Raw genomic sequence first — 13,647 nt, 5'->3', positions numbered from 1 at the left:
TTTTGGTTTACAGAAATGCCAAGTGGAACAAAAATTTCCTAAAGATAATTCATTTCTACTACCTGGTAAGGAGAAAAGTTCAGTGCAGAAGTCCATATCTATCCTGATGCTCTTTCTATCAAACTAAATTATCCACGTTGCTTACAAAACAAACCACTTCTGCTCAAGCCCATAATTTTTAACCCAGTTGTGGTTACTACATTCAAATATATTTGAATAAACTATTTGAATTTGCATAAAATTCAGAAGCAATATTCAGCTTAATCAAATTTATCGAGTGCAATATGGGGGAAATTTTAATATGGAAATGGAAAAAGGGGGAATAAAAGCATAACTGCAATGAAGCAAACAGTTTTGAGAGGATATGCATAAGAGAAGGCATTAACAAGAACTTTATTCATTTAATACTAACACGTTCATTTTACCAAGAAAAACATAACCTTTTGGAACATGTCCTTAAAGGCTTGCTTCACTTGCTGGTTCCTCAGAGTGTATATAAATGGATTCATCATAGGAGCAACAGAAGTATTGAGAATAGCTACTCCTTTGATCAGTGATGCCCTTTCTGTGGCTGAAGGGTTGACATACATGAAGATGCAGCTTCCATAAGAGATGGAGACGACAATCATGTGAGAGAAACAAGTGGAAAAGGCCTTTTTCCTCTGACCGGCAGAAGGGAGTTTAAGGATTGTCTTAATGATGAACATGTAAGAGAGAATAATTAATGCCAAAGTGAAAAGTAGAATCACTGTTGCAGAGTAAAAACCAATCACTTCTAGGAGCCAAGTGTCTGAACAGAGAAATTGCAAGAGGGGGAAATAGTCACAAGCAAAGTGATCGACAACATTAGACCCACAGTAATCCAACTGGAGGAATAGAATAACCGGTAGGAAAATATTTAGAAATCCTGACAGCCAAGCACAAAATACAAGCAGAGTGCAGACTCTGTTGCTCATGATAGTTGTATAATGTAGGAGTTTGCAGATGGCTACAAAGCAGTCATAGAACATGGCAGTTAGAAGGTAGAATTCAGTTATACCCATGAAGATGAAGAAAAACAACTGAGCTGTGCAATTATTGTATGAAATAGTTTTGTCTCTGGTGACAATCGTGCTGAGGAATTGAGGGATGCAGACAGTTGTAAATGATATTTCTAATACAGAAAAGTTCCTGAGGAAGAAATACATAGGGATCTGTAGATGAGAGTCCACCAAGGTGAGAGTGATGATGGTTAACAGTGATGCTTAATATATACATGATCATTAAAAAGAGAAAAATCACAACCTGAAGCTCAGGGTCATCTGATAGCCCTAGAAGAATGAATTCCCTGGGTTCTGTGTGGTTTTTCATTGCGGATACATACATACATATATATATTTTTTTCCCCTGTAGATCTATTGAACATAAACATATTAAAACAAGAATAAGAAATTGTTGTTCACATATCCATGATGATTAATCTGGAAATCAAACACATGTTTTTTTCAGCTATCCACTCTAATTTCCCCTTTACCTGTCATTAACAAAAAAACAAAATTATGAAGATAAATATTGATATCTCTTCTTTGAAAATATCCTTTCACAGGCCATGGATTAAAAATTCTGTTACTAACATTTAAACAAAAGCTGTTTCTTCTGATACTTATTTAAAATTAAGCATCTAATTATTCTTAAAATATTGAGTTTCTTTTATAAAACATATGAAAATGTGCCAATTAAGATTTTTTTTTCCATTTCTCAAGATTATAAAAGAGAGCCTGGGTTCTAGCATAATCTAAATATAGTGTTTAAAAGGCCTACAGATATTATTTAGTCCTAATACCAAATTTTATATTGGGGAAACTCAAACCAGTTAGTTTAGGAAACTTGCACAAGGTTAAACAAGTTTTCACCTGGTAATCATATCACTTTAGAAAGCACATTTATCTGTGAGAATGTTGCTTTGTCATTCTTTCCTAAATTACTTAAGGGTTAGCTTGATACTATCACACTCATGCACACACATATACACACACAGAGTATATTTTTCTCCTTTTCTGATAAAAGACCAAAAAGCAAGAAAGGGAAATTTCATATTTCAAGGCAAATCATTGTCTAGAAAACATTTAATTCATACAATGGACCAGTAGAGTTTTTAAAATATTGTTATCATAACTGAACAAGTTGATGGTCAAAGAACATTTAGTGTGGCCTAACTGATATGAAATAACTAGAATAAGCAAATTCATAGAGTCAGAATCTGTAACACAGATTACCAGGGGACTGGGTAGGGATAGGAAATGAGGAATTAATGCTTTAATTCTACAGAGTTTCTATTTGGGTAGCACTGAATTATATATGTGAATGTGGTTAAAAGGGCTATTTAAGTTGTTTACGTTTTACTAGAATATTTTTTTAAATGTTCACAGTGAACCCTAAATGATGGACTACAGTTAATAGCAGAATTATAAAAATATCCTTTCATGAATTGTTATAAATACCACAATAGTGCAAGGTGTTGATAGCAGGGTCCTATATGGGAGCTTTGCATTTTATGCATGATTTTTCTGTAAACCTACAACTTCTCTAACCAAAAAAATGAAAAGTTATGTGAAACAAATAATCTTTCATATAGGGTTGCCTTTTTTATAATCCTATTACCATCAAAGAATTACACTCAAATTTAGAAAAATTAAATGAACAATTCGAGACTTACTGCTGTGCTCCTGCTTTGGGATTCCTGCTTTTCCTCTCTCACCTTATACTCCTTATACTAACGCAGCACCTGGGTTGTGATCTTGGCAATAATATTTATTTATCAATATCAGAAAGGCTGTAAGTCCACAAAATATATGCAAAATATTTTATCATGTTTGAATAAAATGCAACATTAGCATATTGAAGAATAACACATTTACTTACTTCCTTGTTCTTGATGCTTTTTCTGAATTTCTACTGTCTGTTTGATTAAATAGTCATATAATTCCAGAACTAGTAAGATGAGTTAATAATTTGTTTAGTCCCCATTGTCTTCTCAAAACAAGTATGGTGAGTTAACTTTGTATTAGCTTTCAAGGATTATAGTTTGCCTTGCTTCTAGACTAGTCATATTTGGCCCATACTATTATGCATTGTTGGGATATTTTAATATGGTATAGCTCTTTCCTGCTTTTTCTCTCTCTCCTTAGCTCCATGTACTATCGCAGCACCTGGGTTGTCTAGCAAGGCACTCTTCCTTTTGTCCTTTTTCATATAATACACAAAAACTGATTAAAGCATTTTCTTTGCATTCATTCAGGCATTTTAAATAAATATTGTAATCCTCTGATTATATATGACTGAAATAAAAGTAGTATTTTCCCTAGCCTTCAGATAGAGCCTACAAATGTTGCTTTGAAAAATATGACTTAAGAAATGTTCCTCTCTGTATCTCATACAAATGGAAGTGGACTTTTTATTTGTTTCTCTCTTTTTGGCTAAGAGGAATTCATGAAGTAAATAAAGACTGCCAAGAAGAGACATCATTAAAAGATACTGATGAATCATTGATATTGATCTTTTTTTAAGTATTAAGAAAATATAAGAAAGCACGATTATTGAGGTAAATGAGACAAATGCATAAATCATGTGACACTGGGTATATGATGGTATGATATGGCATTTGATTTTTCAATTACTGATAAGGAGTATTTTTTAGAAATTGTGCACCTGCTCTTTGAGGACTTGGTGTGTCATATCCCTTTAATTTTTGCAACCCTAAAGTTGAGAACTTTTCAATTGTACCACAATGAGACAATAGAAAATACTTTAGATTTCTAGTATGAATAAATTGTCTTCTGAAATGGGCAACATATTAAGGGCTTATATGGGGTTGTATACCTTCTTGTATATTACATAGAACCTATAAAACAGACTTTCTACATAGCAATTTTTTGTGTGTGTTCATCTCTTAACACTATGTTGTTTACTTATAATGGATCAATATTTTAGATCACACACACACATACACACACACACACACACACACATCCACACATATCAGCCAGCATAATCTTTTCAAACTAGAAGTCAGACATAAAACACCTGGGTTCAAATCTTCCCATGACTTCCCTTCTAATACTGACTAAAATATAACATGATTATAAAGATCCACAATGGTGCAGACTCTGACAATAGCTCTTATATCACCCCTCACTTTTCCTCATTCACTGAACTTCAGTCACACTTGCCTCCCTGCTGCTCATGGAACATATCAAGTGCATTCCTGATTCAGGGGACTTTTTACTTGATTTTATTTCTAAATGAAACACTATTTCTACAGAAAACTGCATGTATCACTTTCTCTCTTCCCATTATCTCACTTTCCCCACCCCTCCTCAAATTTCACTTATCCTCTGTGTGTCATCTCTCCCACAATACAAATTAGGACCCTTGTCTGTATTTTCCTGCTTTATGGCACTTAGGAGAATGAGGTGACATGGGGGCATCCAATAAATATTCGATGAATGAATAAGTGTTTTGCTTTATGCTAATTCTCCCTGCAAAAATCATTTATATTTATAGTGCATACATTCCTAATAAGTGGGAAAGTTATGGGATGTAATAAAAATTTGTTTAAAACTAAATTTAGTTATAATAAAGACAATAAATATTTGTTTAATATTTTGTGATTTAGAAAATCATTTCACCACAACTTTTATCATATAATCACAGATTTCTAAAAGCCCTTCCCCATTACTCCCACCCACATGGCCACTAAAATGATGCCCCAAGTGCCCTTATTTCATTAATTGATTATATTCTGTGGCCATAGTTGGTGGAATAGTGAGTGGTGGTTGTTTTTGAACTGTTTCATTTGGATTATGAGCATTAAATTTCAAATAAGAAATTCAGAAACAGAAAGCTTTATGGACACTGGAGCTGTAAAAATAGAAGGCAAATTTGAGAGTTAGGGGACAATAAATCAAGAACTCTGAAAAGAAGACCATCTCTAGAAATAAAATATAATGAAGCATACATAGAAAGAAAAATATAGTAAAGAAGATATTGAAAGATGATTTAGATTCCCTGAGCAGTTGTATTTCCTAGAATTCATTTCCATGTTATCTCCCTGTATCAGTCCTTTTATATTTAGGGAAAATTCTATGGCTTACAATCTCAGGGTCCAAGACTAATGATATAGCAAGATTTGCTACATATTACATGCATTTCTCTTGGAATTCTTTCCTTCACTGTATCATTTACTTTCATTGACCCCCTCAGTTTAAAGTTGCACATGTGATATCCTCTTACTGTGACAAAAGATATGAAGCAAAAAATTAAACATTTGAAAATCTGGCATGTGGTTATTTTTACCTTCTTTATATTCATTTTTCTATTGGCAACATACATTTTATAATTAGAAAAATGTCATATTTGCATGATATGTATAAAATTTTATATTTAATAATATTCTTTATTTTCTTCATAGTTATAAATAGAGAACTATAGCATATATGTATTTGATATGAGGACTGTGAATTACTTATGGGCTTTAAAGATAAGAACTTTTGAAAGTGGGGCAGAAGAAACAAAATAGGAAAGAATGATCAAACTTCTGAGTTAAACCCTAGGAGCATAAAGAGATATTGGCATGTAATGAGTTTATTATTGACATAACATTAAAATGGACATTGAAAATATTTACTCAACATATTGTAGTAGTTATGCTGAAACTGATTTTCTATTTATGAAAACTATATTCCTTTACCTTTATTTTAGCAGTGTAAATAGTGATTGTTTGCATATTTTCTTTCTTTATCTGTTTAACAATAGTACATATGGCAAAGTTTTTTGATTTTATTACTTACTAGATATTGACTACACACTTAACTAATATTATCTGATTTGTGACAAAGTATTAGTTAAGTATAGTGTACAGATAAGCATATTGAGGCAGAAATAAGGTGAAGTATTTTTTCTCCATTATATGTGTATTTGTAAGTGATGTAGCCTTACTGAAATTTCTAGAGGCAAGAAGGGTGAGTTTACATCACACGAAGAACAGCATTTCACTTGAAATGTCCACATTACTCACACTTCTTTTCCACAATATCTTCAATCAGACTCTGAGATGCTAAATCTCCTGTCTTTCTTCCTCAATCCTTCCCTCACCCTCTTGATTTCTACATAACCTTCTTGATTCCTGGTTCCTACCACTTCTCCAGCTTTTCTTCAGGCCTCCCAATATTTCATTTTTAATTTAGAACAATTCATCTCTGGCACACTCCTATGTACAAGCTAGTAGGTCACTTTTTTAAAAAAAAATAATTTTTCAATTATATCCAAGGTATTTGAGAATGATTATTACCTATGCCTTAAACCAATGAAATACAGTTCAGCTACAAGACTTCACTTTGCTTAGAAAGTAGACTGAGTGCTTCAATTACAAATAATATTTAGAACATATTCAAAATACAAAAGTAAAATTTATTAAATTGAAATCATTAAAGACCCAATTATTTTAAGAATTTCTTGTGGAATCATGATTGGACATCATGCTCCTACTTCCAGTGCTTTTTCATAATTGATTTTAGTGATACTTATTCATCCTGTATTGAAAATCCCACAGAAAGATGTCTAATTAACCCACTAGTTATTGAGCTCATCCATGTAATTGCAATATTTTGCTTATTATTCTGTAAATTTAATTTAATATCTCAGAAGTGGAGCTTATTGGCAAGATCATCAAGCTAGTAAATGGTAAAACAAAGACCTGTACTATTTATTAACCACAGGAGTAAAATGCACATATTCAATTAGGAAGTCCAAACTCAGGAGACAGTGATCTCCTGAAGAATAATAAAGAAATATATTATCATGATAAAGAGTAAATGCAGGCATACTCATTTGTCACAATTCTTATAAATACAGAAAGAAATAATACCCCCAAATTAATCTATACAATCTGATGAAAATTTGAGCTAAAAATTAACACATGCTCAGACAAGGGAAAATTTCATTGACTTCAACTTCCCAGTCTTACCTGTGTTTGTCACACTAGTGCACAGGGTTGACTAGTAGAAAGTATCTAAAAATATATTAAATTTGGTTATTAAATTATTAAATACCATTCTTTAATAATAAATCAATTCTAAATCAATTTCCACATACAATGCAATATTTCAGAATGGTCTTCAAGGGATTTTATAATTTTTCCCTGGCTTGTCACTCTTATGTGGCCTGATTTCCAATATTGCTACGCTATGTCATGTTGGAAAGTTCCTTTCTATTCCTAGTTTCTGAGCATTTTAATCATGAAATAGTGTTGATTTTTGTCAAATGCCTTTTTCTCATCTATTGCAATAATCACATAGTTGTCTCTCTTCATTTTATTTATGTGGTATATTTCACTGATTGATTTTTGTACAATGAAGTACTTTTGCATTCTTGAGAAAGATTCCACTTGCTCACGGTGTATGTTTTTAATATGCTGCTGCATTTGGTTCACTAGTATTTTCTTACAGATTTTGCATCTCTATTTATAAGGGAAATGCTCTCATTTTCATTTCAGTGATATCATTATCTGCCTTTAGTATCAGGGTAGTGTTGACCTTATGGAATGAATTAGGAAGTGTTCCCTCCTCTTTAATTATTTGAAAGAGCTTGAGAAGGATTGGTGTTAATTCTTATTAAATGTTTTCTAGAATTCATCAATGAAGGCATCTGGTCCTGGAATATTCTTTTGGGGAAAGTTTTTGTTTATTAATTAAAATCTCTGTATTTGTTAGAGGTCTCTTGAGATTTTCCATTTCTTCTTGAGTCACAGTAGGCAATTTTTGTGTTCCTAGGAAATTTTCCATTTCATCTAGATTGTCTAATTTTTTTACCATGCAATTTTTCATAGTATTCTTTTGTAATCATTTTTGTTTCTTTAAGTTTAATGATGTCACCATTTTCCTTTCTGATTTTAGTTATTTGTACCTTGTCTCTTTTTTTCTTTGTCAGTCTAGCTAAAGGGTTGTCATTTTTTTATATTTTCTAAGAACTTTTAGTTTCATTGATTCTCTCTATTGTTTTTCTATTCTCAAATCCATTTATCTCTGTTCTAATCTTAACTGTCTTTCTTCTGCTAACTTTCCATCTACTTCGTTCTTCTTTTTCTAGTACCTCAATATTTGAAGATAGGTTATTGATTTGAAACCTTTTTTCATTTTATATTGTTATTCATAGCTAGATATTTCCCTGTGAGTATTGCCTTCATTGAATCCAAGAAGTTTTGGAATGTTGTGTTTTCATTTTATTTCATCTCTATTACCTTATTTCCCTTTTGATTTCTTATTTCACCCACTTGCTGTTTAAGACTGTGCTGTTTAATTTCTAGATATTTGCAAATTTTCCACTTTTCCTTCTCCTTTGATTTCTAGCTTCATTCCTTTGTGGTCAGAGAATGTACTTTTCTATTTCAATATTTTTAATATTTATTGAGATTAATCTTATGCCCTACCTATGGTCTATCTTTGAGCATGATCTATGTGCACTTGAAAAGAATGTGTATTCTGCTATTGTTGGATGGAGTGTTCTATTTATATCTGTTATCTTGAGTTGGCTTATAGTGTTGTTCAAATTCTCTCTTTCATTTTTCAGTCTTCTGACTAGATTTTCTATCTACTATTGAAAGTGGTATATTGAAGTATCCAGCTATTATTGTAGAACTGTCTATGTCTCTCTTCAATTCTGCCAATGTTTCCTTCAGGAATTTTGGGGCCCTGTTGTTATGTGTAGATATAATTATTGTATCTTCTTCTTGAATTGACCCTTCTATCAATAAATATTCTTTTCTTATCGCTTATAACACTTGTTTTATTGTTTGCCTGTTTTTACTTAAAGTCCCTTTTGCATGATATTAGAATAGGCATTCCAGCTTTCTTTTCATGAGATATATTTTCCATCCTTTTACTTTCAAATGAAATTTCAGCCAGAGAAATTAGGCAAGAAAAATAAATAAATAAATAAATGGTATTCAGGTTGGAAAATAATCATAAAGCTATCTGTATTCACAGATGGCATTATCTTACATATAGAACATCCAAAGGGATCCATGCAAAAGCTGCTAAAGATAATAAATCAGTTCAGCAAAGTTGAAGCATACAAGATCAACATGCAAAAATCAACCTTGTCTCTATACACTAGCAATGAACAATTTGAAGAAGAATTTAGGAAAATACCTTTTACAATAGCATTTAAAATAATAAAATATTGAGGGATAAATTTAACTAAGGATGAAAAAGACTTGCACACTGTAATCTACAAAACCTTGGTGAGATAAATTAAAGAACTAAATAAATTGCGAGGCAACCTGTTTTCATGGATTGGAAGATTTAATATTGTTATGATACCAATACAGCCCAAAGTGATCACAGATTCAATGCAATCCCTATCAAAAATCCTGCAGCCTGTTTTGCAGAAATTGAAAAACTGACCATCAGATTCTTATGGGGCCCTGAGCACTGACTAACCGAAACAATTTTGAGAAAGAACAAAGTTGGAGGATTCATACAACCTGATTTCAAAACTTGCTACCAAGCTATAGTATTCAAAACAGTGGTACTGGGCAGAAAATTTGGCAAATAAACTAATGAAAAAAAATTTGAATGCCTAGAAATAGATAGACCCAAACATATATGGCCAACTGATTTTCAACAAGGATGCTAAGTACATGCAATTATGATAAAGGGGAAAGAACAATCTCTTCAACAAATGGTTTGAGAAAATTTGTTATCCGCATGTAAAATAATGAAAGTGGACCCTACATCATACCATATACAAAATTTAACACTAAATGCATCAAAGACCCAAATATAAAAGCTAAATCATAAAATTCTCAGATGATAACATGCATGCAAATCTAAATGACTGGGTATTTGGCAAAATGAAATCTTGGATATGTCACCAAAAAGCATGAACAACAAAAGAAACAGTAGGTAAATTGGACTCCATCAAAATTTTTAAAATTAGTGCATCAAACGATTTATCAAGAAAGCAATAAAACAACCTACAGGATGGGAATAAATAGCTGCAAATCATATATCTGATAAGGGATTAATATCCAGGAATTATAAAGATCTCTTACAACCCAACAACAAGACATACAACACAATATATAAAGGGACAATGGACTTGAACAGACATTTTTCCAAGAGAATATACAGATGGCTAATAAGCATATGAAAACATGCTCAGCATCATTAGAAATTAAGGAAATATAAATCAAATCACAATGAGATACCACTTCACAACTACAAGCATATCTATTATTTACAAATAAAAACTAAGTATTCATGAGGCTGCAGAGGAAGTGGAAGGATATGGTGAAACTGGAAGCATTGTGCATTTCTGGTGTGAATGTAAAATGGTAGAGCCTCTGTGATCTGTGATAAGCAGTATAACAAGTCCTCAAAAAGCTAAATATAGAATTATCTGGCAATTCCACTCGTAGGTATATACCCAAATGAATTGAAAATAGGGAAAGAAACATAATTTGTACATCAATATTTACAGCAGCTTTATTCACAAAACACCAAAGATGGAAACAAAGTGTCCATTAACAGTTGGATGGATAAACAATATTTGATACATACAAACAATGAAATATTATTCAGCTGTAATAAGGAATGCAGTTCTTAAACAAGCTACAATAAACTGAAAACATTATACTGAGGGATGTAGCAAGGTGCATAAGGACAAATACTGTATGATTTCACTTCATGAAATATCTAGAAATATCAAATTCATAGAAATGGAAATTAGATTCAAGCTTACCAGGTGATGGGAAGTGGGAGGAAGGAGGAGTGGTTCCATGGTGGATTTAGGGTATTTGTAAATTTTGTAAATGTTAAATTTTAAAAATCTGCTACGTACTTACCAAGCATGGACTCTATCAACTCTCTGTCTTTTAAAAATTGCTCCCAATCTGGAATTCTTTTCCATACATTCTGTTAATGTATAATTCATTTCTCAGTATTTTGTAAACATCCACTCTTCTTTCTCAAGTCTGTATAGGTATCTCCAATTAAAAGGAAAGTGTCTCCTCCTAATCTGCTATTGAATTTTCTTTGTGTTTCTTCGAACTTCTATTTTGTGCTAAGTATCTCAATTGATGATTGCAAAAATCTCTTAAGAATTTTGCACTACTGAATTGATGAAATTCTAAATTCTATTACAAAAAGGTTGATTAAATTTACAGTATTTTTTAGTAGCTATAATTCATTATCATGAACATTTGACTTCATGGAAGATTAAATAATTAATATATAAAAATACATTTTTATATATACACAAACATATTCATTTCTATCTATTTTTACCTCTGTGAAACAAGACTGATAGAAAAATACACATACACATATATCTGTTGTCTAAATACTTTTAGAATTTATTAATGCCTTAAATATAATGACTAGAAAAGAAAATTTTAACATATGAAATCCTAATTTTATGCATAGTGGAGAATTTTGTTTTGTTGCAAAGTTTTATTTTCCATGAAATTTAACCTTTCATTATTTTATATAGGATAAATAACCTCTTTCAAACTTGCCCAAAACTTGAGATGGAATTATGTAAGATTTCTTTAGCTAATGATAGTAAGAAAGGAGCTTAATTCTCCTCAATTACAGAAAGTCAATTTATCTTATGGATCTAATATCTATTTCTTCATTAATTTTGACAGCACATATCTGTCTATATCTATCTATCTATCTATCTATCTATCTATCTATCTATCTACCTACCTACCTACCAAATCTATAAATCAACCTATCCTTCAAGGTATTATAGGATTTAGAAATATGGAGATCTATTTAGTGACTATATCTAAAAGAGTATACATTGAAAATGGTCTATGCTTCTTTATTAATAGATAAATTATATGGACATACCTTATTAAGATGAGTAATGGCAAATGATTTAGCTTTGTTTCAAATATACTTACCTTTCTCTTTAAATTATATGACATTTTCCCTACATATTTCCTATAAAAACTGCAAGATGGAGAAGGGAACTTCTGTAGAAAATAAATTTAAATCACAAAACTATATTTCTTTTGTATAGTAGGTGATATATCATATCAATATTTATAAAGTGGCCCCTGTATTTCTGGGAATCATTTTTTTTTTTCCTGAACAAAATTCAAAACAAAATTTTACTTTTCAAAATAGGTAATGTTGAGGAAGTTGTAATTAACAATATTGTGAAAAATAAGGGAAAGTCAAAAAGACATAAGCAAATATGTCAAATGGGTTGAGAAATTGCTAGAAAACGGCTAGAAAAGCAAAAGAGAATGGGTAAAACTTATAGGGAGGCCATTTTGATTTAAACAGTCTACTCACAATTCACGTTTATTTTTTAAATTGCTGTTCATTATGCCTCTAAATCATGACACCATGTCTTTTCACTTGCTTGTGAAAAATACAGTCTTCCTCGCCATGTCCATGAAGGCTCGCTTCACCTGTTCATTGCGTAGGCTGTAGATGAAGGGGTTCAGCATGGGGGCTACTGAGGTGTTTAGCACAGCTACTCCCTTGCTTAGAGACACCCTGTCTTTTGCAGAGGGTTTAATGTACATGAAAATGCAGCTGCCATAAGAGATGGAAATGACAATCATGTGGGAAGAACATGTGGAAAAAGCCTTTGTCCTCTGACTGGTAGAAGGAATCTTCAAAATTGTCCTGATGATGTATATGTAGGACAAAATTATTAATGCCAAAGTGAACATTAGAGTGAACACAGCACAGGAAAAACCCATTATCTCTAGGAATTGCGTGTCTGAACAAGAAAGTTGCAGCAGGGGAAAATAATCACAGGTAAAATGGTCAATAACATTGGAACTGCAGTAATCGAGCTTTAAGACCAATAGGAGTGCTGGGAATATGATTAAGAATGAAGTCAGCCATGAAGAGAAGACAAGCAATGTGCATACTTGGCGATTCATGATGGACACGTAATGCAGGGGTTTGCAGATGGCAATATAACGGTCATAAGACATGGCAGCCAGAAGGTAAAATTCAGTAACCCCCAAGAGAATGAAAAAAAATAATTGTGCAATGCAATCATTAAAGGAAATAGTTTTATTTCCTGTTACAATGGTGCCCAGGAACTTGGGTATGCTGACAGTTGTGAATGAAACTTCTAATAAGGAGAAATTCCTGAGAAAGAAATACATGGGTGTCTGGAGCTGGGAGTCCACCAGGGTGAGGGTGATAATGGTCAGGTTCCCAGTGATGCTGAGCATGTAGGTGATGAACAGAAAGACAAAAATCATGACCTGAAGCTTTGGGTCATCTGACAATCCCAAGAGGATAAACTCAGTTATTTCTGTGTAGTTTCTCATTCTTGAGTTGCTTATTTCTATTACTCCTCCTAGGCCTATAGAAGAAAGCACAAAAATAGCCTTGAAGAGATGAGTGGATTCACAAAACATCCAAGCATGGCTCTGGAATTTGGCTGAAGTGGTATGACAATCCACCTTCAAGGGAAATTTAAAGCAACCTGATAATAACAAAGAGCTTTTAATTTCCTCTCTGTTAAAGGTGAGAACTCCTGGGCTAAGGCAGGGTAAAGTAAAACAAACCTAAAAGTGTTTCATTATCACAATTTTAACATAGCCTTTAACTTTCAAAAAGAAGTGTCCAC

General features: G+C 32.3%; 2 protein-coding genes across 2 annotated transcripts; both read right to left on the bottom strand.

Annotated features, from left to right (window-relative positions):
• Positions 1-416: 416 nt before the first annotated feature.
• Positions 417-1,350, bottom strand: LOC119542495 (olfactory receptor 6C3-like). The gene is given in 2 exon segments (XM_037847302.1): positions 417-1,236; positions 1,238-1,350. Coding segments are annotated over 2 exon segments (933 nt in total).
• An 11,056-nt stretch (positions 1,351-12,406) lies between these two features.
• On the bottom strand, positions 12,407-13,345 carry LOC119542098 (olfactory receptor 6C1). Its single transcript, XM_037846602.1, has one exon. The coding sequence runs from the start codon at positions 13,343-13,345 to the stop codon at positions 12,407-12,409; it is 939 nt and encodes a 312-aa protein (XP_037702530.1).
• Between the last annotated feature and the right edge of the window lie 302 nt (positions 13,346-13,647).

The sequence above is a fragment of the Choloepus didactylus genome, chromosome 8 (genome assembly GCF_015220235.1).
Source record: "Choloepus didactylus isolate mChoDid1 chromosome 8, mChoDid1.pri, whole genome shotgun sequence".
NCBI classification, from domain to species: Eukaryota; Metazoa; Chordata; class Mammalia; order Pilosa; family Megalonychidae; genus Choloepus; species Choloepus didactylus.
The sequence above is the reverse complement of the archived record's forward strand: the minus strand, read 5'-3'. Positions and strand labels throughout refer to the sequence as shown.

What these genes read in the sequence shown, in the direction of transcription:
- LOC119542098 (XM_037846602.1), bottom strand. Translation starts at nt 13,345, where the DNA reads ATGAGAAACTACACAGAAATAACTGAGTTTATCCTCTTGGGATTGTCA.